Genomic DNA, 24,180 nt, shown 5'->3' with positions numbered 1-24,180 from the left:
TGCCTGCAGAACTCTCCACTGGCAATTCCCCTCTACTTGTCCTCTTACACAGGAGGGGAGCAAAAACCTCTTAGCTAATACTGGTAGTGAGAGCAAGGTGGAGGTCAGAAGTTTGCAAAATATCAGACATATAATCTGTAAGAGACATTTTCTAGAGGCTTCTTGAGAACAGTAGAGGTACAATTGAGCAAATTGTCTGATTCTGGAATTCTGTCTTCAGGTAAATTGTAGTCAGTCTCAAGTATGTAAGGGAGCTGTTGTGTGGTGATTTACTACTGACCATTGATCATTCAGTTTATTTTAGAAATGTTCCCACTATGGTAAAAAAGAATTTTCTACTAAAAGAGATGTATCAGACAAGTTTGATTTGATCATTAAAATGTGAATATAAACCCCACCTGCACCATCTCATTTTTATTGCTCTTGAATCATAAATTTCTTGTTATGTGGGCAAAGATGTAGGCTCCTCCAGGCCCCCTTAATTCCTGATATATCTGAGGGAAAAAAACTTAACCATGTAAGGACGAAAGGACAATGTTTGCCCAGGAATAAAGATCAGAAGCAGAAAGGGGAGAGATAGAAGGGTAAATAGAAATCAGAAGAATGGGGAATAAGTGGGAACAGGGTGTTGTTTTGTGGGACTGGAACCAATGTCACAAAGCAAGAAGAGTGCAAATGAATGACTGAAGGAAAATCTGTTCTGTGCTCTCTCAACCAAATCACAATCAAAAGTGTTCCATTTCTCATTTTTTACCTTAAGAGGGCAGGAACAAATTGAGCCATTTTGATTGAACAAAGCTCTTTCTCTCTACAGGAGAGAATGAACACATGCCGGTGAATAATCCTTCCACACAGATCTACCAGGTAAGGATGTGTAGATTGTTTTGAAAGATCCATGTATATCAACACTGCAGAACATCCTTTATGTTTGGGGAGCTCTGGAGGTGTCGTCAATGGAGTTGCACTGTTAACCCCAAAACCCCACTTCTCTGCAGGTTTGGGTCCACCAGCCACTCCTTGAGACAAAGATGGGTAGCCACCTCTTACACGATTTACATCCTGGGAAATCAGGTGGAGGGTCAGCTAGGAAGTCAGAACTGACTCAACAGTAATGGGAGATCCTTTATATAGAGAATTGTTTGAGCCCACAAGAGTTTCCACTTATGGCGTTGCATTTACTTTAATTAAGACTAATTAAGAGAAAGAAAGTAGTAAGCACTATTAGCATTCTACTTTGGTGGAAACTTGATAATTGAATTATCAGTTTTCTTGTCCATAAATTGCAACCTCCCAGCTCCAACTTTTTTCCATGTCAACTACCACTATCACTGTGGCCCTGATGTTGTGTGGTAACATTCTCAAGACAGTAAGTCTTGCTTTTCCTGTTTTAGCAGGGCAAGTTGTGAATTGCAAGGGAGTAACATAGAAAATGTCCCAATATGGTGATAGAAAACATTTTCAAAGCATCTTTTATGCAATGAGATGAATTTCATTTACAGCAAAGATGAATGTTCTGCCAAACATTACATAATCTGGTCATGTCAGATTGCTTTAGATCTCAAAACATTATTTAATTGGCTTCAAACTTCCCATTGTAAACTTTATGTAAATTTCTGTCATTAAAACTCATGAATGTAACAGAAAAAAATTTTTTAAAAAATCATAAACATTTCCCCTGACATAACTGGCAATATAAAAATAGCTTGGGCTAATGTACTCCCTGCTCCTCTGTGGAATTAAGGTAGTGCTATCTGGAATAAGTGAGAAGGAAGAAAGAAATGTTAGGCTTGGTGTAGGGTTTGGGAAAAAAGGGTGATTTCAAAATTGGCTCTGGGAGCTCTGGTGGCCTAGTGGCAAGAAACTGTGCTGCAATGCCAAAGATGCACAGTTCAAATGCACCAGATGCTCTGCTGGAGAAGGAGGGGCAAACTCCTCCTGTGCCAGTCGGACCCAATTCCACCATACACCAAATTTAAAAAATAAATAATTAAAAAATTTAAAAAGAGAAACTTCTTTGGTATACTATCCCCCCAGAGAGGCGTGAACTGCGGGGAGAGGGGGGGTAAAGGAAAAAAATGCAACAATGAATGAATGAAAATCCAAAATCTCTGTAAATGTTCATTAAAATTAATAAAATAAAATTGAAAAAAGACAGAAAAAAATAAAAAAAATTAGCTCTGAAGTTTTGAGTCTTGATAATGAGGAGGCAAAATGGTCTTCCAAATGGAAGTAGAGGAATCCAGAGGAACAGATACTGTGGAGCGATGTTTAGGTTTATTTTGTTTAACTTACCATCATTGAAAAGAACAGTTCCCCTCATTGAACTTACCATCATTGAAAAGAACATTGAAAAGAAAGAGATATGCAAAAGGTCTTGGCTGTGGGCCCAATCAGGACAAGCCAGGTCAGTGCTCTTAAAACTTTAACTTTACAGTTCCTAGACCAGACTCTCAATGGACGGAAGGGGAGATTTAGCCTCATTCCAAGGGACCACACATAATTGAGATGCTGCTATGTGTAAGGGAGGGTTTTGGTGGCCTAGTGGCCAAAAGTGGGAGAAAGATGGCCAATCTTCTTCCATTTGTCACTGACTCTAAGAACCCACTGGAGAGTCAGCTATGGCTTGATTCCAGATCAACAGTGCGTAACAATAACAGTGTGCAAGGAGTTGCACTGCCAACCCAGAGGCAGATGGTTCAAACCTCGCAGTAAAGAGATGAGCAATCACCTCCAGTGCAGTTTACAGCTCTGAAAACCCACTGGAGGGTCAGCTATGAGTTAGTTCTGGTGCAATGATAGTGAGTTGAATGAAGTAGACTATGGCAAGGTTTAACTGCTTGACTTAGTGGGCTATAAAATGGACATTCTTAGTGACTTTGACGTTTACAAAACATGGAAAACATTAAATAAATAGCTCATGTAAAGTGGACTGCTGGGAAATAATAAAATAAAGGTTTTGATAACATTCTATGGGCTATGTGGTCAGCGCCACGGTGCTTGGATGAATTAATATTGAATGGAGGATTTGAACCAGGCAATTAAGGACAAGTTGGATACTTTGTAAGTGGATATGAGGAAAGAATATTTACAAAAAAGGGGTAAGCTTGAACAAAGTTGTGGAAAGCAGGAAATGGTCTTTGCTCAGCACTGAATGAATTCTTCTTTGGCCAAGACTTCTGAAGGCTTTCCCTGTCTGCCTCTTCTGTTCATATCTCATCTGTGTATGGTATCTGATGAGGATGAGCATGTCTTTAAACTCAAGCATGACTTAAAGTCTATTAAAGATTTTTTTGTAGGTCACTCCTTGAATGTTGGCTAAATATAGCTGCAAGAAGGTGGCCTCATTATTTTATTATATCACAAATCCAAATACATCTGTTCATAGTGGAGCAGCTGAAGCAGTGGGAGTGAAGTGGGTCTGCATGACCTCTGTGATACTATGATTGTAACTCATCCCTGTTTTAAAAGAATGAGTCCTAAGCCCTAATGTGCTTACTACAAGCAACTTCTAACCACATGAAGAAAGAGAAGACATCAAGAATGAAGAGAAAGAAGAAGGGAAATGTGGAGAGATGAACTGTAAAAGGACGTAATCAATGCTAGAAGGGAAAGCATCTGAAGCAGACTTTGAAATGTCAGTCGTACTCTATATCTTTATTTGCTTTGTTGACAAAACCCATTCCTGTCTGGCATCATAGTATATATTAGCTGGTATATTTTCTAAGAGTCTGTCCACTAGAATGTATAGTACCTGATATATGGTACATATTTTAGAAATATTAATTTAAAAATAAGTATCTGGAAGATATGAATATTGCTTTAATCCAAGAGGCTTGGCAGAGTTATTCAATCTAAAGGTGTTGGGAAAATTGTCTGGCTTTTTCCTTTTCTTGGGGTAGAGGGCAGGCAGGGAAGAAGAGATCTTTACTTCATACCCTAGTAAAAATATAATACTAAATTATTAAACAGTTGAATATCAAACAATCAAAACCATGGAAAATGAAAATAACTGAGGCAGGTTTTTTGAAAAAAAAAATCTTTGAATGTGATATTTCTAAACGAAAGGACGGTGGAATAAACCACAAATTATTTAGTCCAGGTAAAATTCTTCCTGGGTAGAATTACCACTAGAACAGGTGAATCAGTGTGAATACACCAACTACACCTTAGGTCTGATGGCTCAGTAGAATTTCCTTTTATATGAACTCTCTTTATGTCAGGAGAACAAACAAGTTCATCCTGGAGAGGGTGAAATCAGGCTGCTACTTGGAGGCAAGGATTCTGAGGTTTTGTCTGACATACTTTGGGTCTGTTGCAAGAAGGCACCAGTCTTTGTAGAGGGACATCATGCTTGGAAGGGTGAAGGGACTGCACAAGAGAGGAAGGCCCTGGATGAGATGCACTGATTCAGTGACTGGGGTAATGAGAGTAGGTGTGTCAGAGACAACAAGGTTGGCACAGGACAGAGCAGGTTTCACAACAACAGGTTTGCATACAAAATTCCTATACATTGTATTACATACAATCTTCTATTTGCATTGTGTTTCAAACAACCATTCCCATGTTGTTGTTATTATTATTATTATATGCTGTCAAGTTACCTGCAACTCATAGCGACCCTCTGTACAGCAGCTCTGAAACCTGCCCTGTTTTGAGCCAGCCTCACTGACTCTGACACACCTACTTCCATTGCCCCACTTACTTTATCAATCCATCTCATCCAGGTCTTCCTCTCCTGAGCTGTCCCTCCACCTTTCAAAGTATGATGTCCTTCTCTAAGGATCATTCTCATACGTTGTGTTTTATAAAATTAAGCACCATTGATCCATGCCCATTATTTCCTCATCTTTTCTGTTCCCACTGGATCTTTTCTAATTCCTTCAACCTCTCACTCTGCCCACATAACTCTGTGTCCTCAAGATTTCCTTCTGCCATCCCTCCTCAGCCCCCTCCGTCATCTCTCCCCTTCTCCCCTTTGGACTTTTGTATACATCTTAATAGTTATCCTTTTATTTTTAAAATAATGGTCTTATGCAGTATTTGTCCTTACAAGACTGTGTTAATTCACTCAGCATAATGCTCTCCAACCTCTCTCATGTTATATAATATTTTTAAAAAGTAGAATTTCTTTTATTTGAATTAGATCATATTTCCTCATTCTCTTGTCCTTAGTTTATTGCACATATCCCACTTAAAGTCCATGTTAATATCTTTTTCAGAGTGAGATTTTGTTCCTTCCACTTTAATGACTTAATTTTCATGTGGATTGTTGAAGAATGATCGGGGATTTTAGCCCTAAAGTAACAGATGAAGTAACTACACAATTCAGTCCCAGGCCTACCCTCAGACTACTGACCTCCGCTCTAACTGCGCTTTTGACTCACTTGTGGTTTTTAGAATGTAAATCATGTTGCTTCCTTTACTTTTACACCTTATATTTTCTATATCTTATTGCTCAAGACAGTATGTATGATGTCCTAAATCAGTGGAATTAGAAAAACAAGTCTTGGATAATATGACATATGTACAGTATTTCCAAAATTATACAACTATATTCTTATAATTGAAACCATCTGGTTAAGATACATTTTGTATAGTAATTAATTGACTATATATTTTTCCTTCAATATGTTGGATTTCCCTTTAGATCAAGAGTATCTAACATTCTCTGATGTAGTAATTTAATATTCAGGAATTAAGAGAATAATTAAAGAAATAAGAGAATACTCTGAAATACAAAACTTCAGGTAAAAACATTATTCAAAAGTTATTTTTATATTATTGAAAAATTATGAGTAATATAAATTTTCAGCAAAAGTGAGCAGGTAGTAAATTCTGGCACATTCATAGGATATAATACTATTATGTAATTATTAAGATTAGGGACTCATTAATCATTAAAATTAGTGGCAAGAAGCTGTGCTGCAATCCCGACGGCACCATCAGGTGGAGGGTGAGCTAGGGGTCAGCTCTGACTTGAAGGTACACAACCACACAAAAATCATTAAAATAGATATTTAGAAAACATTTTGAAGGATTTTGGAAAGGGCTTATAAGAAAGTTAGGAAAAAATTAGAGGGAGGAGAATAAAAATGTATGTACAGTATGATTTCAATCTTATAAATTAATATCCATATAAATTCATATATACAGGAAAAAATTAGAAAGAAATACACAAAAAATATTAATGGTTATGTTGACATAATAAGATTTAAGATGATGTTATTTCTTTTTCTCTGTAATGAAAATAATTTCCAAAGTTAAGCCATGTGCTCAAACCATTTTTAATTGAAAAATGACGGGATCCAAATGTACAGTAATAGGTTTCATTCTCAAAACTACCATTGAAATTTTTCTAGGATTTAAAAATTTCAGCCTCATCATCCCTTTGGCATGGATCAGCATTCTGCTAGCACCAAAGACGTAATTCAGCTAGGTCTGTGGTGTGTCCAGGGACCAATAAGGGAAATTTCTAGCACACCAAGCTTCACATCAGTATCACTCCGGCCCTGTAAGAACGACATTAAGATTAACTTCTGCAGGAGGTACAAAGGAGTGTATTTGGGAAATTCACCTTTGACTATTCAAATGACTTCCTGCATACCTATGTTTTAAATCATTATGTTTCTGGGGTTAAATAAGGACAACTAAAATTAGGCTGCTAATGGAAGGACCATGTTTCTTCTGCAGTAACCATAGTTTAGGGAAAATAAAAACAATTAGTTCAACATCCTTGCCATCGTGTTCTATTTCAAAGCATCTGGGCTAGTGCTCTTCTAGAGGTTTTAGTGAAGGGTTTTGGGAATTGGGCCTGCCTTGTGGAGATTTCTCAAAGCTTGATGTTTATGACAGCAAAATTTCTGAGGCACAGGTCTGGTCCCCCGCCCCAGGATAGCTTCCCATCCTTGGTAACAGAACAAAGGAATACTGCGCATTAAAAACACGTTGAAACATGAAAATTTAACTTGAGGCCTGAGGGATCTCTGGTGGAAAAAACAAAATAGAAGACACTGACTAAAACTCATCTCAAGAAGAGCAAGAAGCCAAGAGAGCAAAGAAAATTGAGAAACAAACTGAGAGCAGGAACTAGGAGGAATTCGGACTCCTCTCTCCCATTTCTCTGAGCCTAAGATGACCTCTGTGGTGCCCTAGGCGTTGAAGTACAAGTCCTCCCTGAATCTACCTCCAGCGGGAGCCCGCCTCCAGCGGCAGGATGGAGGGATCATAACCTCTCTAGAGCAGCTTCATCAAAAAATCAACGAGATGAGGAACGTGTTCAACTCGCTGGAGAACAAGGTAGACACCCATTTCTAATTGCTGGGGTGGGCTGTGGGTTATCAAATAAGAAAGTGGAGGAAAAGTGTCTCAGAGTATTTTTATTCACAAAAGAATGGTCAGGTTTGTGTTAGAAAGCCAATCCATGGCAGCTGATGATGTTAAGAGTCCAAGCATTTCAAAAGTAACATCACGTTTTCTCTGTTGTTTGATTGTACTAAGAATTGCTTCCCCACCCTGGCTGGTCTGTGGTGGGGAAGCTGTTTTCAGAGCAATTTCATACTTCAATGGCAAGAACTCAAGCAGCTCAAATGAATATTTGAAAAAGAAATGGGCTCACAGTTTAAATGGCTTCAGAATTCCTAGAGTCACTACTTTAACTTGGATGTTACTAAAAAAATAAGCAAATTTTAAGAGTTGGAGTCTTGGACTCTGCACGCTGCCATTTTAACTCCTGAGGAAAACTCCACATCGCCACCTGCAGGAGCAGTGAGAGTGAAACCTATTTCTGTCGGCCAGTGGTTCCCTTTATTTTTCTAGCAGTTGAGAAAGGCCCTTGGAGCACCTGAGCAGATGGCAGGGTTTCCTCCTTGCAGTTTTCAAACTTGCATAAGTTGTTTTGACATAATGCAGTCATCAATTTTACTTATTCTGTTCACAGAGGAAAAATTTACATAATGAATATTACCAGGTCAGAAAGTAGTTTATCTGTTGATAGTCCATCATGATGACTGAATCAGGACAAATGCTGAGATCTGACTAAAATAAATGAAAAAGAAAAATCACTAGAGTGAAAAGCAAATGGTGTCCTGTTGTTTGCTCATCCCTGCTATGCTCCTGTCTTCTGGTCCTGAATACTTGACACATCTGCTATTTTCCTCAGAATAATCTCTTTGGCTCCTCTGATTTCTCCCTACTCCTAGCCCCTCAAAAGAAAGAATTTGTGAAACTCAGTGGGGAAAAGAATTTTAAAAAATAATGTGGGAGGCTAGTTGTTTTAAGTAGATGTTACAACTTGGAACTAGTAAAACGACCAGATTGAGACAAAGTTTACAAATATGCATTTGAAGTGACGCTGCTAATGACATTCACTTTCCTACCTTCCAGAAAAAATACTTGGTGGATATTTGTAATTCTAGAAAAAACATCTTCAAGGTTCTGTTGTAAAGGAGAGATCTGGAGCCAGGAGTTCCTCTACTTAGTAGGGTTTACGATAAATATCAGGAACGATAAACATTGCTACCTCATTGTGATCACTATTTTAACTTACTGTCTTGAAAAACGCTTTTGTCATTTATTCAATAAACACAATTAACTTTCGATGTGCTCCATTTTCTCCACATTTTTATTTGTACTTAACGTTTTAATTTGCTACTTAACGGGGGGATTAAAATATCTTAAACATCTTGTACGTATTCCAACAGGTACCTTACATACATGGAATTCTTGTGACAATGCTCATATGGTGTAATCTTAGTTGTTTGCAAAACAATACAAAAAAACCCGGTATTAAGCAGGTTTGCCAATTTGCCTAAGATCATAGGCAAGAGAACTAAAATATGAGCCGTGTGTGGTTTGTCTAATCCAACATTGATACCCTTTATGGTATAGAAGTTAACAGTGAAAATTCACCATGTGCACTCCTGTATTTCCAGGCTTGACCACCAAAGATGATTTACATGACTACCAGCAACACTCTAAGCCCTGCCATTCTAGATATTTCCAGGCCTGCTTATGGATTGCAGCCCTCTGTTGTTTAAAATGCCATTATCTCCTTTTCCAAAATGTCATCTAAGAGTATCTTAAAATACCGACTTTCAAAGAGACTCTCAGATGTATGTAGCTACTAGTCTTTTTAATCCTTTAATTTCTGAAAGGAAAAAAGAATGACATTTTTCCATCCTTTCAAAATACTTGACCACATAATACCCATTCCTTCTTCTTTCACAGAATCAAAGATTTCCTGGATCAACATGGTCTATCATATGCATATGTTGCTTTTCAAGTAAATCTTATTTTAATCAAAGGTTTTAGGTTAAGTAGTAGTTTGAAGAAACACTTGTCAAATTAATTATTTCTTGCTCTCTTGTCTTTATGGAAGCTTCAGTATGTTCTGTGTAAAGAAGACTCTCGAGATGAGTTGGGTCAAAGTTGCCTTAAGCATCCAAATTTTAGTATGCCAATAAGTAAGGTCCATAAATTTTTAAAAAACCTGGTTTCTCAAACAAAAGAAAAGTTTTAATAGGTTAATGGCAACTTTTATTATAACTTATAGCAAAGTGAATTTTCTCTTCCCGTATTATTCAGTTGCAGGCCCTGGCCTCGGAACTGAAAACTGGTTTCACAGAAGCAATGCAGGAACTGACAAGAATTCAACATGGAGAATATGCTTTGGAAGAAAAGGTTAAGAGCTGCAAGTGCTCCATGGAAGAAAAAGTTACTGAGATGAAGAATTCATTAAACTATTTTAAGGTAGCCCCACTTCCCATTTCCCTGCTGAAAACAGTCTTGGTTTTACAAAAAGTCTGGTCTTAGACCAGTCTTGGTCTAGTAAGAAAATTGACTTTTCTTATAATGGTCAATGTAAAAATTTCCCTTCTGACCATTATTCACTGCCATCGGGTTGATTCAACTCATAGTGACCATACACATTGGATTTCTAAGGCTAAATCTTAATGGGAAGGGTCTGTCCATGTTGCTTCTTCAGAACCCCAGTTTAGCAGCACAACATGCTATAGATTATGCCACCAGAACTCCTATCATTATTGTTATTAGTCATTCACCATTGTTGCTGTTGTTATAGCTGTTAAATCTATTATGATGCATAGTGGCACTATAAACAACAAAGTTAAACATTTCCTTTTTCTGCATTATCCTCACTATTTCTGATACATCCAAGTCCATTGTTACAATTGCTCTGTCAGTCCATCTTGTTGAGGGTCTTCCTCTCTTTCATTGACCCTCCACCTTTCTCCATATGATATCTTTTTCCAAAGAATAGCCCATCCTAACAACATACCCAAAGTATATGAGATGAAGTTTCACTGTCCTTTCCTCTAAGAAGAACCCTGGTTGCACTTCTTCTAAGACAGACTTATCTGTTTTTTTGGCAATTCCTGAGATATTCCATACTTTTTCCAACACCAGAACTCAAAGACATTGATAAATTCTTCCATACCATTTGTCATCTGATGGATTACATAGAAATCAGAGTGACTACATCTATGAAAGAATCTTTGGAGATGCTGAATTTTCAGCAGTCAAAACAAGCCCAGGGACTGACTGTGGAGCAGACCAACAATCACTCATGTGTAAGTTCAAATTAAAACTGAAGAAAATGAAAGCAAGTCTGTGAAAACCAAAATACAACCTTGAGTCTATCCTACCTGAATTTAAAAGCCATCTTAAAGAATAGATTTGATGCATTGAGTACAAATGACCAAAGACCAGATGAGTTGTGGGATGCCATCATCAAAGATATCATCCATGAAGAGACCAAAAGGTCATTACAAAGTTGGGGAAGAAAGAAAGACAAAAATAGATAAGACTCTGAAACTTACACTGCAACACAGAAAGACAAAAATAAAGGGATGAAATACTGAAGTAAGAGAACTGGGCAAAAGATTTCAAAGGGCAGTTCAAGAAGACAAAGCAAAGCGAAAGCTGAAAGGATCCACATCTCACACCATACACAAAAGTCACCTCAAGGTGGATAAGAACTTGGGAGTAAAGCCCAAAACCATAAGGTTCATAAGAGACAAACTGAGATCAAGCTTAGAAGCTTATAAAGAGACTGCCAAATACAGCCAGAAATGTGCAATCTGAAGAGGATAAAAATGTATGAATGGGAACTTCTAAAGATTAAATCCCTGTGTTCATAAAAATATTTTTTCAACAGGGTGAAAAGAAAACCTACCGACTGGGAACAAACATTTGGCAATACCAGGTCAGAAAAGAGTCTCATAATTAAAGTTTATAGAATAATACTGGGCCTCCACAAGAAAAAAGACTGATAACCCAATTACAAAATGGGCAAAAGACATGGAAAGAATTTTCACAGAGGAAGATATTAAAATGGCCAACATACATATGAAGAAATGCTCCAAATCACTGGCAATAAGAGAGATGCAAATCAAAACCACAATGAGATACCATCTCACTCCAGTAGCAGTGGCAAAGTTTAACAGGATAGCAAATAATAAATGTTGGAGAGGATGTGGTGAGATAGGAACTGTTTTACATTGTTGGTGGGATTGTACAATGGTACAACCGCTCTGGAAGGCAGTTTGGTGCTTCCTCAAAAAGCTGAACATAGAAATTCCATATGACCCAGATATTCTATTGCTTGGAATATATCCCTAGAAAATGACTGAGTCTCAAATGGAAACTTGTACACCAATGTTTATAGCAGCATTATTCACCATCACAAGAACATGGAAACAGTCCAGATGATTGAGAAGTTGTGGTACATTCATACAATGCAATACTATGCAGCATGCAGTATCAATGATTTTTGTAAATTACTACCTAACTTGGGAGGCACTGGAGAGCATTATGCTGAGTGAACTAACTCAGTCCCACAAAGATAAATACTGTATAAAACCATTATTGTAGAATGAGTATGAGGATCCAAAGCGGGAGGGGGTGGGGGGTGGAAATAGAGGAGTGTGGATGGGGTGTAGGGGTGTTAATCATAGGGTTGCACAATTCAATGGGTAGATGGGCTGAAGGAAATGGGAAGGAACTTTTGTGAAAAACAATGTATCCAAACTTTATAAATAAATCAAAATAAAATTTAAAAAAATTCAAAAGGCCAGCTTGAGAAGACAGAGCGAAGTATTATAAGGAAATGTGCAAAGAACAAGAGTTAGAAAACCAGAAGGGAAGAACATGCTCAATCACATATTGTTGTTGTTATGTGCCGTCGAGGTGCCTCAGTCATACATTAGTTATCATTTTTTAAAACTACATGTCTACGTCATGTTTTTCTTTTTTTGGAATTCTGTGTTAGCTAGGGAGTTATGGTAACCTAGTCATAGGATATTGTGCTGCTTACTCAAAGGCTGCGAGACTTTGGTTTGGCTCCACCAGCTGCTCTAAAGGAGAAAGATGGGCAGTCTCTTGCCGTGGCAATTTACAGCCTTGGAAACATGATGGAGGATCAGAGTCGAAACTGACTCAATGGCTGTGAGCTGGAGTTCTGTGTTTAAAATAGAGGCAAAAATAGTAGAGCTCTCTCTATCATTCATTAAACAAATGTGCACCATGCAGTTTTACCTCTTTTACTGGTTTGAATATGTAATTATTCTTATTTGTAGGAAGAACTGAGTAATGCCATGTCAATGATCCAGGCCATCACTTCAAAGCAGGAAGAAATGCAGCAGAAAATTGAGCAGCTTCAACAGGAGAAGCGAAGAGAATCTCGGAAAGTAAAAGCTAAGTGAGTCTTACCAAAAAAAAAAAAAAAAAAGCACCAAACTCTTAGACAGTGGCTTACACCAAAGGCATCTAATGACCCTTCTCACACTATTACAATACAGCTGACTGGCCACTGGACTCTATCAGATCTACATGTGATCACAAAAAGTGGTTAACATGAAAAATTATGTAATTATGTATGCAGTAAAAGGTATTCAATAATCAAAGAAAAACCAAAATTATATAAAATAATACTTTGATCATAATTGTAAAAACATAAAATAACTATTGGAAAATAATATTTTAAAAATTGTGATCGTTGGGTCAAAAGAGTGGTACTATTAAGTGGTGTTTTTTGTTTTGTTTTCTACAATTTTTCTAAAGCTATTATTATTTTACTACTATATTTGCAAATAAATTTGTTTCTCAATAACTTAACCAAGAAGAGTTTCACTATTAAAATACATACTTTTTATTAGGCTTTTAATATCATCAAAATAAAAAATATGGGCATAATGTTTCTGTGACTCTGAAGAATGGGTTATGGTTTTCAGGTGAAGACTTGCTGCTTGTGTTACCTTTCAGTTGGTTTATTGAGTAAATTGGATCATTGAGAGCAAACTGTCATCCCTACAAATTTGAAATAGATACTGATAATAGGAAAATTAGCCACAGGAAAATAGGAATGTAGCTATTATATTAGAAAGTAATTTCTGAATATTGAAGGCTTTACTTTCTCCAAAACAGCAGTTGAGTACACTGACTCATATGAACGGCTAATATTTGAACATTGTTAATTTCTAAAAATAGTCATTTCATAAAAATGTTTTTGTGTTGTAATGAACGGAATCTCTACCTAACCCAGAAGGTCATAACACCTAACTGGCCTTGTATTTGTTTCTTTTCCCTAGGAAAACTCAAAAAGAAGAACACGGGCCACAGGCGGGGTCAGCACAGACACAAGGCAGTCCTTTCCGATCCATCAATGTCCCGGAGCAGGGTCTTCCAAGCGAAGACTTCACAAACATTTTGCCTTCTCAGGCCTATGAAAAAGGTACAGCTCACTAACTGTACTGAATTAATCAAGCATTTTTTCCTTTATCATAAAGCTTAGGTGATAGCAAGAATGAGCTTAAATCCTACATCCCTGACTAAAGGAAAATGATGTATTGCTCAGGTTTTTCTCTTGTAAATAGAATTCAGTCACAAGAAGATCTAAGAGATCAGTCTGTCCTATTTTGAAAAAAAGTTATTTCTAAACATAAATGCTAATCTGTATACTTCTAAATTACAATGAATTAAAAAGAATTCATTGTATAACTAAAACTATGCTAGCCATAGGAAAAAAAAAATTCTTCCTAAAATAGCTTATTTTCTACATGGCTTCTCAATTTGTATGACTCAGATTAAATGTTTTAAAAACGTTTATTTGTGATTTGGATGAAAGATCACAAAGCAAATTGGCTTATTTTCAACAATTCATAATCATCTTGTTTTCTGAAGTTGATTGTGACCTCTACAATGTAACAGCACTTTCCCCCACATCCTCCTTGACTTTCATTATCTGGAGGCACCTTTTAAAAACAGATCTATCTTTAATGCAGATAAAGTCATACGTTTTGAATTTTTTTCAACCCTAATTGCAAGTAATGATCTTACTGGCAGCTTAACTCCATTATCTTTCTTTTCTCTGATGCTCTCTGTGGGCTGGAAAATTTCATAAACTACATTCTGCTGGCCGTGAGAAAAAAAAACTATTTTTTTGGGGGGGGGGGAAATTTGTATGTAGAATTAGCCAGCTGGACTCAGTTTAGATGATCATAATTTTGTTGGCCACATCCAAAGCATCATAGTCACGGGCAAGTCGAACATAGACCTTCCTCTCCATCAGGCCTAATCAAAATGTTGACCTTGGCCATATCAATGTTATAGAGTATTTTTATAGCTTGTTTGATCTGGTGCTTGTTGGGCTTGACATCCACAATGAACATATGTGTGTTGTTGTCTTCAGTCTTCTTCATGGCTGACTCTGTGGTCAGGGGAAATTTGATGATAGTGGTCAAGCTTGTTTCTCCTGGGGGCACATTTTCATGGGTATTTGGGCTGCCTTCTGAGTCTCAGAGTTTTAGGCTGCCAGAAAGTCGGTGAAGTTCCTTTTTTTTTTCAGCTGTGGATGCTCTTCAGAACTGTCTTCTTGGCCTTTAATGTCTTTGCTTTGGCTTCAGTTTTGGGAGGGTAGGGATTTGTTCTTTGCTTTAAGTGCCATCTTTAGATATTAATTAAACTGTGGAGATGAATTTTCCTTGCTTTCATAAAAAAAAAATCTCAAAAAGATAGGCTCAGACTTTAGGTGCATGCTGGAGGAGAGAAGAGATTGTAACTTCCCTGGAAGAATCCCTCCTTGTCTCCACCACCATGGAGCCATCCCAGGTGACAAACCAGATAAGAGAGTTTGGGACAGAGAGCCACAAGGAGGGGAAAGACTTTCTCAGCTTTCTGTGAGGAGAGTTGACTTGAGACCCTCCTGCATGCAAACTGTTTAAGTTGGTGCCCCTGATCTTACACCATTCCAGAGACAAAGGAAGACATTAAGCTTTAGGAGAGGATGTATCATCAAATCAGACACTCCTTCCCAGAGCCAGCACTTTAGGTGCATGTGGAGTAGCAGAGAGGAGGGGAGAGAAAGAACTAAAACTTCCTGGGGAAAGATCCTTCCGCTTGGGGATCCTTACCTCCACTACTGTGGAGCCATTCCAGGTGCCAAACAGGAAAATAGAGTTTGGGACAGAGAGCTGCCAGCAGGGAAAGCTGTCATGTTGAGCTATAAGAAAGAGACTTGACCCGAAACCCTCCCCTGGACAGAAACTACTGGGGAGTTTCTGATCACCATTCAGCCACTCCATCTATGAAGGAGGACAATAAAATTTGGGAGAAGGGATGACAGTAAAGTGAGATTCCTGATGGGCTTCAGGAAGAGCAAATTTTCCCAGAAAGGACTTTCAGTAGAGTGAAACCTTATCAAGTTGGCAACCAATCAATAGCATTGTAAACATAAGAACTACCTACAACCTAACATTTATCAAGAAAAACTTGACATATTGTCAAGAAAGCAGCAGATAGTTTTAAACACTGTGGAAAACAGAATAAAACAAAACACCAAATTACGCCTTCTCCAAAAAAAGCAGAGAATATTTCAGACCCAATGAATACCCCAAAGTCAAAAAGGCAGAAGATATATGTTGGTATGGAAGCATTTGAACAGCTACAGAAGAAAGTACAAATGATGGAAGAAATAATGGAAACCACAAACAACGGGAATGTACTAAAGGTAGAGAACCAGAAAAATATATTGATGTGGAGTTATTTGAACAGCTATGGAAGAAGGTGCAAATGCTGGAAGAAACAATGGAAACTATTAAGAAAACAATAGTCCAGAGATAGTGAGCCAGAGGAAATATATCTAGGAAGCAGAACTTGCACAACTAACAGAAAAAAATGCAAAAGACAGAAGAAGAATTGAAACTATAGATAAAGAGGAACAAGAACTTAAAAAATCATCACAAGATAGTGAAGGTGCAGCCAACACAGTACTAGAAATAACAGAAATTCATGAAAATGAAATCTAGGATGTTAAGAACAAAATGGCAGAAGTGCCCAACACACAAGACAAACAAAAATGTAGAGCAGAAGAGATGGAGCAGTGTCAGTGACCTGGCAGGCAAGAAGCTCAATGGAAACATACTAGAAGAAAAATTAGATATGAGACATGAAGGAAACATTAGAATCATGTGGGATAACATGAAAAGGAATACCATATGTATGATTGGAATTCCAGAATATGAGAGGGACAGAAAAACCACTGAGAAAATTGTGGAAAATGTGCTAGAAGAAAATTTCTCAGGTATTATGAAGAATGAGGGAATCCACATTCAAGAAGCTCAGTGGACATCAAATAGCATAGACCCAAAAAGAAAAGCATCAAGACATATCATTAAAAAAATCTTCAAAATAAAAGATAAGGATAGAATACTAAAACAGCATGAGAGAAAAAAGATTGACATACAAAGGAAAAGCAATTAGATTGAGTTCTAATTTCTCAGCAGAAACCATGTGAACTAGAAGACAACGAGATAGCATATACAGAAAGTTGAAAGAAAACAATTGCCCACCAAAGATCCTGTACCCAGCAAAGCTCTCCATCAAATATGAAGGAGAAATTAGAGCCTTTGCAGAAAAGAAGGAACTTAAGGAATTTGTGAAAAGAAGACCAAAATCTACAAGAACTTTTAAGGGAAGTCCTTCACACAGAGACATAAAAAAAAAAAATTGGATGGACAATAGTAACCAGAAAAAGCAACTAAAGAAGCACAGTAACATGGTAATGATAAAATGTGGCCTGTCAATAATCACAATTAATGTGAGTGGACTAAATTCATACCAATCAAGAGAAAAAGAGTAGCAGAATGGATTAAAAAAAAACAACTCTCAAAACCCCAAATCTCTGTAAATGTTCATTAAAATTAATAAAATTTAATTAAAAAAATACATCAAACAGATTTGTCCTGGAAAGGGTTAAACCGGGTGGCTCCTTGGAGGCAAGGATTCCGAGGCTCCGTCTAACATACTTTGGACATGTGAGGAGAGACCCTTCCTTGGAGAGGGACATCATGCTTGGGAGGGTGGAGGGACAGCGCAGGAGAGGAAGGCCCTCTATGAGGTGGATTGATTCAGTTACTGGGATAATTGGAATGGGAGTGTCAGAGACAATGCGATTGGCACAGGACAGAGCGGAGTGTAGGGCTGTTGTACATAGGGTCGCTATTAGTCGCAAGCAACTCGACGGCACATAACAACAACAACAAAAACAACAATTTTTTAAAAACCTCCCAAAGCCCAATAATATGTTGTCTACAAAAGACACATCTAAGAAATGTAGAGAAAGATAGACTTAAAATCAAAGACTGGGAAAAAAAATACCAAGGAAATGGTATCCACAAAAAAGCAGGAATGGCAATACTAATTTCTGATAAAATATACTTCAGGATGAAAACGGCCATAAAAAATAAGGAAGGGCACACCCATGTTTATTGCGGCTTTGTTCACAATAGCAAGGAGTTGGAAACAACGTAAGTGTCCATTAACAAACAAATGGATAGAGAAGCTGTGGAATATTCACACAATAGAATACTATGCAGCATTGAAAAATAAGGAACTCATGTAATATTATTAAAAATGGGTGACTTTGGAGGACATTATGCTGAGTGAAGTATCTCAGTCACAAAAGGACAAATACTGCATGGTGCCACTGTTGTAAAACAGGACTGACCTTGGGGTTGGGAAGAGACTAAGAAAGATGGGTTCAATAATGTATACTGCATTGAAACAGATGAGGGAGAAAACTGTTTAAAATGGATATGTGATTAGGTATTTTTGTCATGACAGGAAGGCTGCATGGTGGAGTGGACCTGGGGGAGGGTTTGTAAAACAAAGAAATAATTTGTCTTTAGCTTTTCCAAGAGGGTAGTGTGCTAGGGGGGAGGGTTGGGAGGGAAGAAAAGTTCAACAATGAATGGATTGAAATCCGAAGTCTCTGTAAATTTTTACTGAAATGAATAATAAATTTAAATTTAAAAAATTTAAAAAAAATAAGGAAGGGTACTAAATAGTAATCAAAGACACAGTAGATCAAGAAGACATAACATTGGTCAACATCTATGCACCAAACGATAGACCTGCTAAACATATAAAACAACTGTCAACAGAATTGAAGAAAGAAATAAGCACCCCAACAGTGGTGGTGGTTGTTGTTAAGTGCTGTCAAGTCGTAGGTGGCTCATGGAGACCCTAAGAATGAAAGTCCTCAAAACTTGTGTGACTTTCATCTTTTCTCCAGGAAAAAATGAATAGTAGTAGGAGACTTGAACAAAGCACTCTCACCAAAGGATAGGTCAACTCAAAAGAAATTTAACAAAGATGCAGAAGATCTAGCCAACTCAACCTTGTGGATGTATTCCGAATACTACATCCAACTAAAATTCAATTCACTTTCTTCTCAAGTGCACATGGTACATTCTCCAGAATTGATCACATATTAGGGTACAAAGCAAGCCTCAACAAATTAAAAAAACACTGAAACAATACAAAGTATCCTCTCAGATCACAATGCTATAAACTAGAAATTAAAGACAAGAGGGTAGAACTACCAATGTGGAAGCTAAGTAGCACCCTGTTAGAACATGTTTGGGCTGTAGAAGAAATAAAAAATGAAACAAAGAAGTTCTAGTAAACAAATGATAATGACAGTACAACGTACCAAAACTTCTAGGATGCAGCTAAGTCAGTCCTCAGGCCTGTTCATAGAAATAGCAAAAGACAAAAAACAAAACAAAACAAAAACCCCACAACAAAACCACACAACCCAAGCAAAATTAATGATATACTTTAACACCTTCATAAACTAGAAAAAGAACAACAATTTAACCCCACAACCTCTAGAAGAAAGGAAGTTATAAGAAGAAGAGCTGAAATTAATGAGATAAAAAACCCAGAAAAAGAATTAAAAGCATCAACAAAACCAGCAGCTGGTCTTTTTAAAGGTTAATAAAATTGATAAACCTTTTACAAACATAACAAAAGAAAAAAAAGAAGACACAAATAAAACTATTAAGGAATGATAGAAGTGACATCAAAACAGAACCAGAGGAAATGAAACCTATAGTATTGGAATATTATGAAAAACTATAATTTGAAAATCTAGAGGAAATAAACAAATTCCTTGAAACTCATGACAAACCCAGATTGACACGAACAAATGTAGAACACTTGAACAGGCCCATCACAAAAGAAGAAATTGAGCAGGTCATAAAAAGACTCCCCCACAAAGTCCTGGACCAGATGGCTTAATGGCTGAATTTTACCAAATATTCAGAGAAGATTTATCACAAATTCCATTGAAATTATTTTTTTAAAAAAAGGAACATTCCCAGAGACATACTATGAGGCAAGCATAACCCTAATACCAAAACCAGGCAAAGATATTACTGAAAAAGAAAACTATCGACCAATACATCTTATGAACATAAGAAGCAAATATCCTTAGCAAAATCCTAGCTGGTAGAATCCAACAGCACATCGAAAAAATAATTCATCATGACCAAGTGGGATTCATAACAGGTATACAAGGATGGTTCAACATAAGAAAAAAAATCAACATAATTTACCACACTAACAAAGCAAATAACAAGAACCATATGATCCTAGCAATTGATGCAGAAAAGGCATTTGACAAAATCCAACACTTCTTCCTGATTAAGACACTCAGCAAAATAGGACTAGAAGGGAATTTCCTCAACATAGTGAAAAGTTCATATGCAACAGTAAGCTTCTCAAGCTTAGGCTTAGTGGTTTTTTACCCTACTGTTTATGGGAAAATTTGATTAATAATTTCATAGACAATAAATGTGTTTTGAATAGCTGAACATAAAATTTAAATCAAATTATTTTTAATTCATATAGTTCAAAGTCCAGATAGCTTTTTTAAAATAGCGTTTTATTTTTATATTTGTACTCCCCTCAGAAGTCATTTTAGAGGCTATTAGACATGGCCTCTCATCTCAAAATTATTCACTTAAAAATTATTCATTTAAATACATCTGCAAAACTCCCCCCTTTTCCCCTAAATTAAATAACATTTACAGGATCCAGGGTTTAGGACTTATTATAACTTTGGGGAGCCCCTAACACTGCTGATTGTCAAGTTTTAGGACAATTTGTAAGGCAAAGGCATGCTTTTGTTTTGGTGTTGTGCTTTTGGGTTTTTTTAAGGATTTCTTCCCCCAGGAACATTGCAGAATGTGTTTGCCCTATGACCAGATAGAAGGCTCTAGAAATAGCAGTCTGATAATGGTCACTGACATGCAAGTGGTCTCCAGTCCAACCTAGAAGAGTGTTAGAGTCTGACTTACATTTTAATAGGATCATTTTGGCTGTTATATTTTCACCCTTACCATCATCGCAAACACAAGCATAGCAGAACAATAATATATTGTGTGTCAGGTACCATTTTAAGTAGTTTACATATAGTTCGAAGTAGTTTTAAGTAGTTTACATACAGATTGAAGCATATGAGACAAATGTCACTATTGCATGTTTTATAGATGACAATACTGTCATTTTCATTGGCCACACCATACTGTAATTTTCTCTTGTTACTGCTCTGTCTTCTCCACTGAACTATGGAATCTCTGAGCCTTTCACCAGTGCCTGCACCTAGGAGGTGCTTAGTCTATATAATGGAATGAACACTGAGGGAAAGTTCTCCTTCCTCTGCAGCTCAAGAGTCCAGATCCATTCATGTGGGAGACAGTAACGTGAAGGGAATGATGGGCCCAGGTAAGTGATTCTTGTGTATTTTCTTTTTTCTAGAAATTCTACCAATTCTCTTCTTCAACCTTCCCTGTCACTTCTCTTCTACTCCTTCAGTACCAAACCAGGCAAAGTAAAGCCCCGTAGTTACTAAGATTTCAAGATATATGGTGGAGTAGGTCAGATACTCAATTAAATCAAGGAAAAGGGAGGTTTGGGAAGTACCAGACAAACCAGCATTCTTGGTTCTTCCCAACTCCTTTCAATTATCAATAAGTTAACATTTACTTAGAAGTCACAGGTGTATGAAACATGACACAGGTTTTCCCATGGGCCACACATTTTCAAGCTTATTTAATTTAAAAGTTGTTTACTTAGTAGACAATTATTTTGGATTTCTAAAGGGTTTTACCTTGTTTCCCTTTCCCATCCCACTCCACCCCACCCCTTTCTTTTTCTCTTCTGCAGACTACCAACATCCGATCCAAGGAGCACAAATTGCAAAAGTAGACATTGTTTTGGCCACCTTTTCTCCTCTTCTTCCTGTGCTCTTTTTTGAATAGTTCAAGTACGTGGCGTGCTCACCTGAAAGGAAGCAGATTGTCCATACATATTCCTATAGATGAGTTATATCAGATTATAGTAATAGTCTATATATTGTGTAGTTATTAGCTACTGTGGGAGAAGGATGGGTAGTCTCCTCCCATGTGATTAACTACCTTTGAAAACCCACTAGAAGGTCATCTATAGATTGGTTCTGACTCAACGGCACACAATAGCAACAGTAGCTACTACTCAGTCAGGTAGGCACTGACCTCTGATGACATAAGCACAATGGAATCAGAGTATTGTGATCCACGGGGCTTTCTTATTGGTTGATTTTCAGAAGAAGATTGTCAGGCCTTGATTCCTCCCTCACCTTAGTCTGGAAAACACCACTGAAAGTTGTTGATCAGTTTCCACTGGCACATGGGTGGTGCTCGTGCATGAGGCCCTAGGACTTGAAGCAGGGTTTCTCACATGGAAGGTTAACTACTACCACCACCCTCAAAACGGCATTTAGGGAACCAGATATACATCCTACTACTCTTGCAGCTGCTGAAAATGTTAATGGTTGTTAAAGGCAATCTGCAATGGATAATTATACCCAAAGGGGAGCATAATGGTTACAGTTTAGTAACAAAAGTTCTTTTTTCCTTCCCCCAAATTAGCTTTTTTATTTTTTAGATTTTAATGAAAGTTTATAAAGAACTTGGATTTCCATTCATTAATTGTTGCACATTTTCCTCCCTGTGCTCCTCCTCCCCCAAGTTCACTCTTTTCTTTGGGAAAAAGTTCTTTCATTATTTTACAGCCCTCCCACACCCCCACACACACCCCCACACACACCCCCACCTCGGACCACTTATTCTGGACTCTTGTCATGTAAACAATAAATAATACCTTATCATATATTCCTTTTATACAGTTCTCTCCCTCATCTGTTTCAATGCCATGTACATTATTTATCCCATCTTTATGTTTTTCCGCACTCAACATATTAGTGGCATTATATAATATTTGTCTTTTTTGTGACTGAGATTATTTCAGCATAATGTCCTCCATGGTCACCCATTTTGTCTAATATTTCATGAGTTCTTTGTTTTTTAATGCTGCATAGTATTTCATTGTGTGAATTTACCACAGCTTCTCTATCCATTAGTTTGTTGATGGGCACTTGGGTTGTTTCCAACTTTTTGCTATTGTGAACAAAGCAGCAATAAACATGGGTGTGCATAAAAATTAGCTCTTGATAGTTGCTTTTATTTTTCAGGAGTGAATCCAACAACCCCAGAAACAGATGAAAATCTCAAGTCTTGCCTCTCGGCCGATATCCCATCCAAGGGCCATCTCCCTTCCAGCGTGTGGAGGCAACCAAAGGATGGTAAAGAATGGGGCGAGGAGTATGTCACCAAAGACCACCCAGATAAGCTCAAGGATGCTGGCCAGGGCAGACACAGCTCCTTGGAAAATGTTTTATGTGAAACTTCTTTAGCTGGTAAGTCTCAAGGGGGAAGGCAGGCTAAAATATCCAAGGACAAGATGCACCAGGGCACTAGAATCCTGGAAATTTAGAGTTTCGGTGGACATATAAGACCATCTGGTCTGCTGTCCTTTTCAGATTAAGAAATTAAGGGATTCACCGGAAGTCATCTGGCTGGTTAGACTGCTACCTTGATTCTGGACATTCATGTAATTTAATAATGGAACTTCCAGGTTTTTGAGGAAAGGTTGTATTGTTTTCCATAGTGGTTATATCACTTTACAATTCATCTAGCAATATATAAACATTCTAATTGCCTCACATTGCAATATAGCATTTGTGATTGTAACTTGATTTTATGTGTGTATGCAATCAGTGTGATTTTTTTCAGGGGTAAAAAATTCTTATTTAATTCTATGTTTGGACATATAGGTAGGCAAAGCTATTCTTTGGAAAGGGACATCATGCTTGAAAAATTGGAGGGTCAGTGAAGGAGGAGAATGCCGTCAATGAGATGGAGTGACATGGTGACTTCAGCAATGCACTCTAGTGTGTCAGACATAGTGAGGATGGCACAGGATAGGGCAGGGTTCAGGTCAACTGTTCAAAGGGTCGCAGTGAGTCACGTTGCTAACTGAAACACTGTCCGTTCAAGCCAACCAGCTGCTCCATGAGAGAACGGTAGGGTCACTATGAGTTGGACCCTACTCAATGGCAGTAAGTTTTTGGTCTAATGACTAATGATTATGAACATCTTTATATGTCTGTTGGTAACCTAAACATCTTTTTTGATGAAGTGTCTATTCATGTCCTTAGTGTGTTTTTAGCAGATTATTTGTCTTTTTGTTATTGAGTCATTGAAGTTTTTAAAATATATTTTAGCAACTGGATTCTGATTTCTTAGTATGTAGATGCCAAAGATTTCCCCCCAGTTTGTAGGGTCTCTTTTTTGTCCCTTGGTAAAGTCTTTCAGAATTGCCATGTAGCCTCTAAGCCACTGGAGCTCACTTGGTGAAGTCTTTTGATGAAGGTAGGTATTCAATTGTTAGGAGACTGTAGTTATCAAATTGATCTGTAATTCTACATTTTTTGTTTTGTTT

At 37.4% G+C, this 24,180-nt stretch overlaps 1 protein-coding gene across 1 annotated transcript in view; it reads left to right on the top strand.

Annotated features, from left to right (window-relative positions):
• ARHGEF33 (Rho guanine nucleotide exchange factor (GEF) 33) overlaps positions 1 to 24,180 on the top strand; it is a 71,804-nt gene that overhangs the window by 1,897 nt on the left and 45,727 nt on the right. Inside the window, exons 2-7 of the mRNA XM_006882386.1 lie at positions 815 to 864; positions 9,583 to 9,747; positions 12,594 to 12,715; positions 13,605 to 13,747; positions 21,025 to 21,084; positions 22,871 to 23,095. Coding sequence (XP_006882448.1) covers positions 815 to 864; positions 9,583 to 9,747; positions 12,594 to 12,715; positions 13,605 to 13,747; positions 21,025 to 21,084; positions 22,871 to 23,095 — 765 coding nt within the window. The remainder of the gene's footprint in view (positions 1 to 814; positions 865 to 9,582; positions 9,748 to 12,593; positions 12,716 to 13,604; positions 13,748 to 21,024; positions 21,085 to 22,870; positions 23,096 to 24,180) is intronic.

This window comes from Elephantulus edwardii, unplaced genomic scaffold (genome assembly GCF_000299155.1).
Source record: "Elephantulus edwardii isolate Elephantulus edwardi_28Jun2011 unplaced genomic scaffold, EleEdw1.0 scaffold00019, whole genome shotgun sequence".
In the NCBI taxonomy this organism is placed as follows: Eukaryota; Metazoa; Chordata; class Mammalia; order Macroscelidea; family Macroscelididae; genus Elephantulus; species Elephantulus edwardii.
The sequence above is the reverse complement of the archived record's forward strand: the minus strand, read 5'-3'. Positions and strand labels throughout refer to the sequence as shown.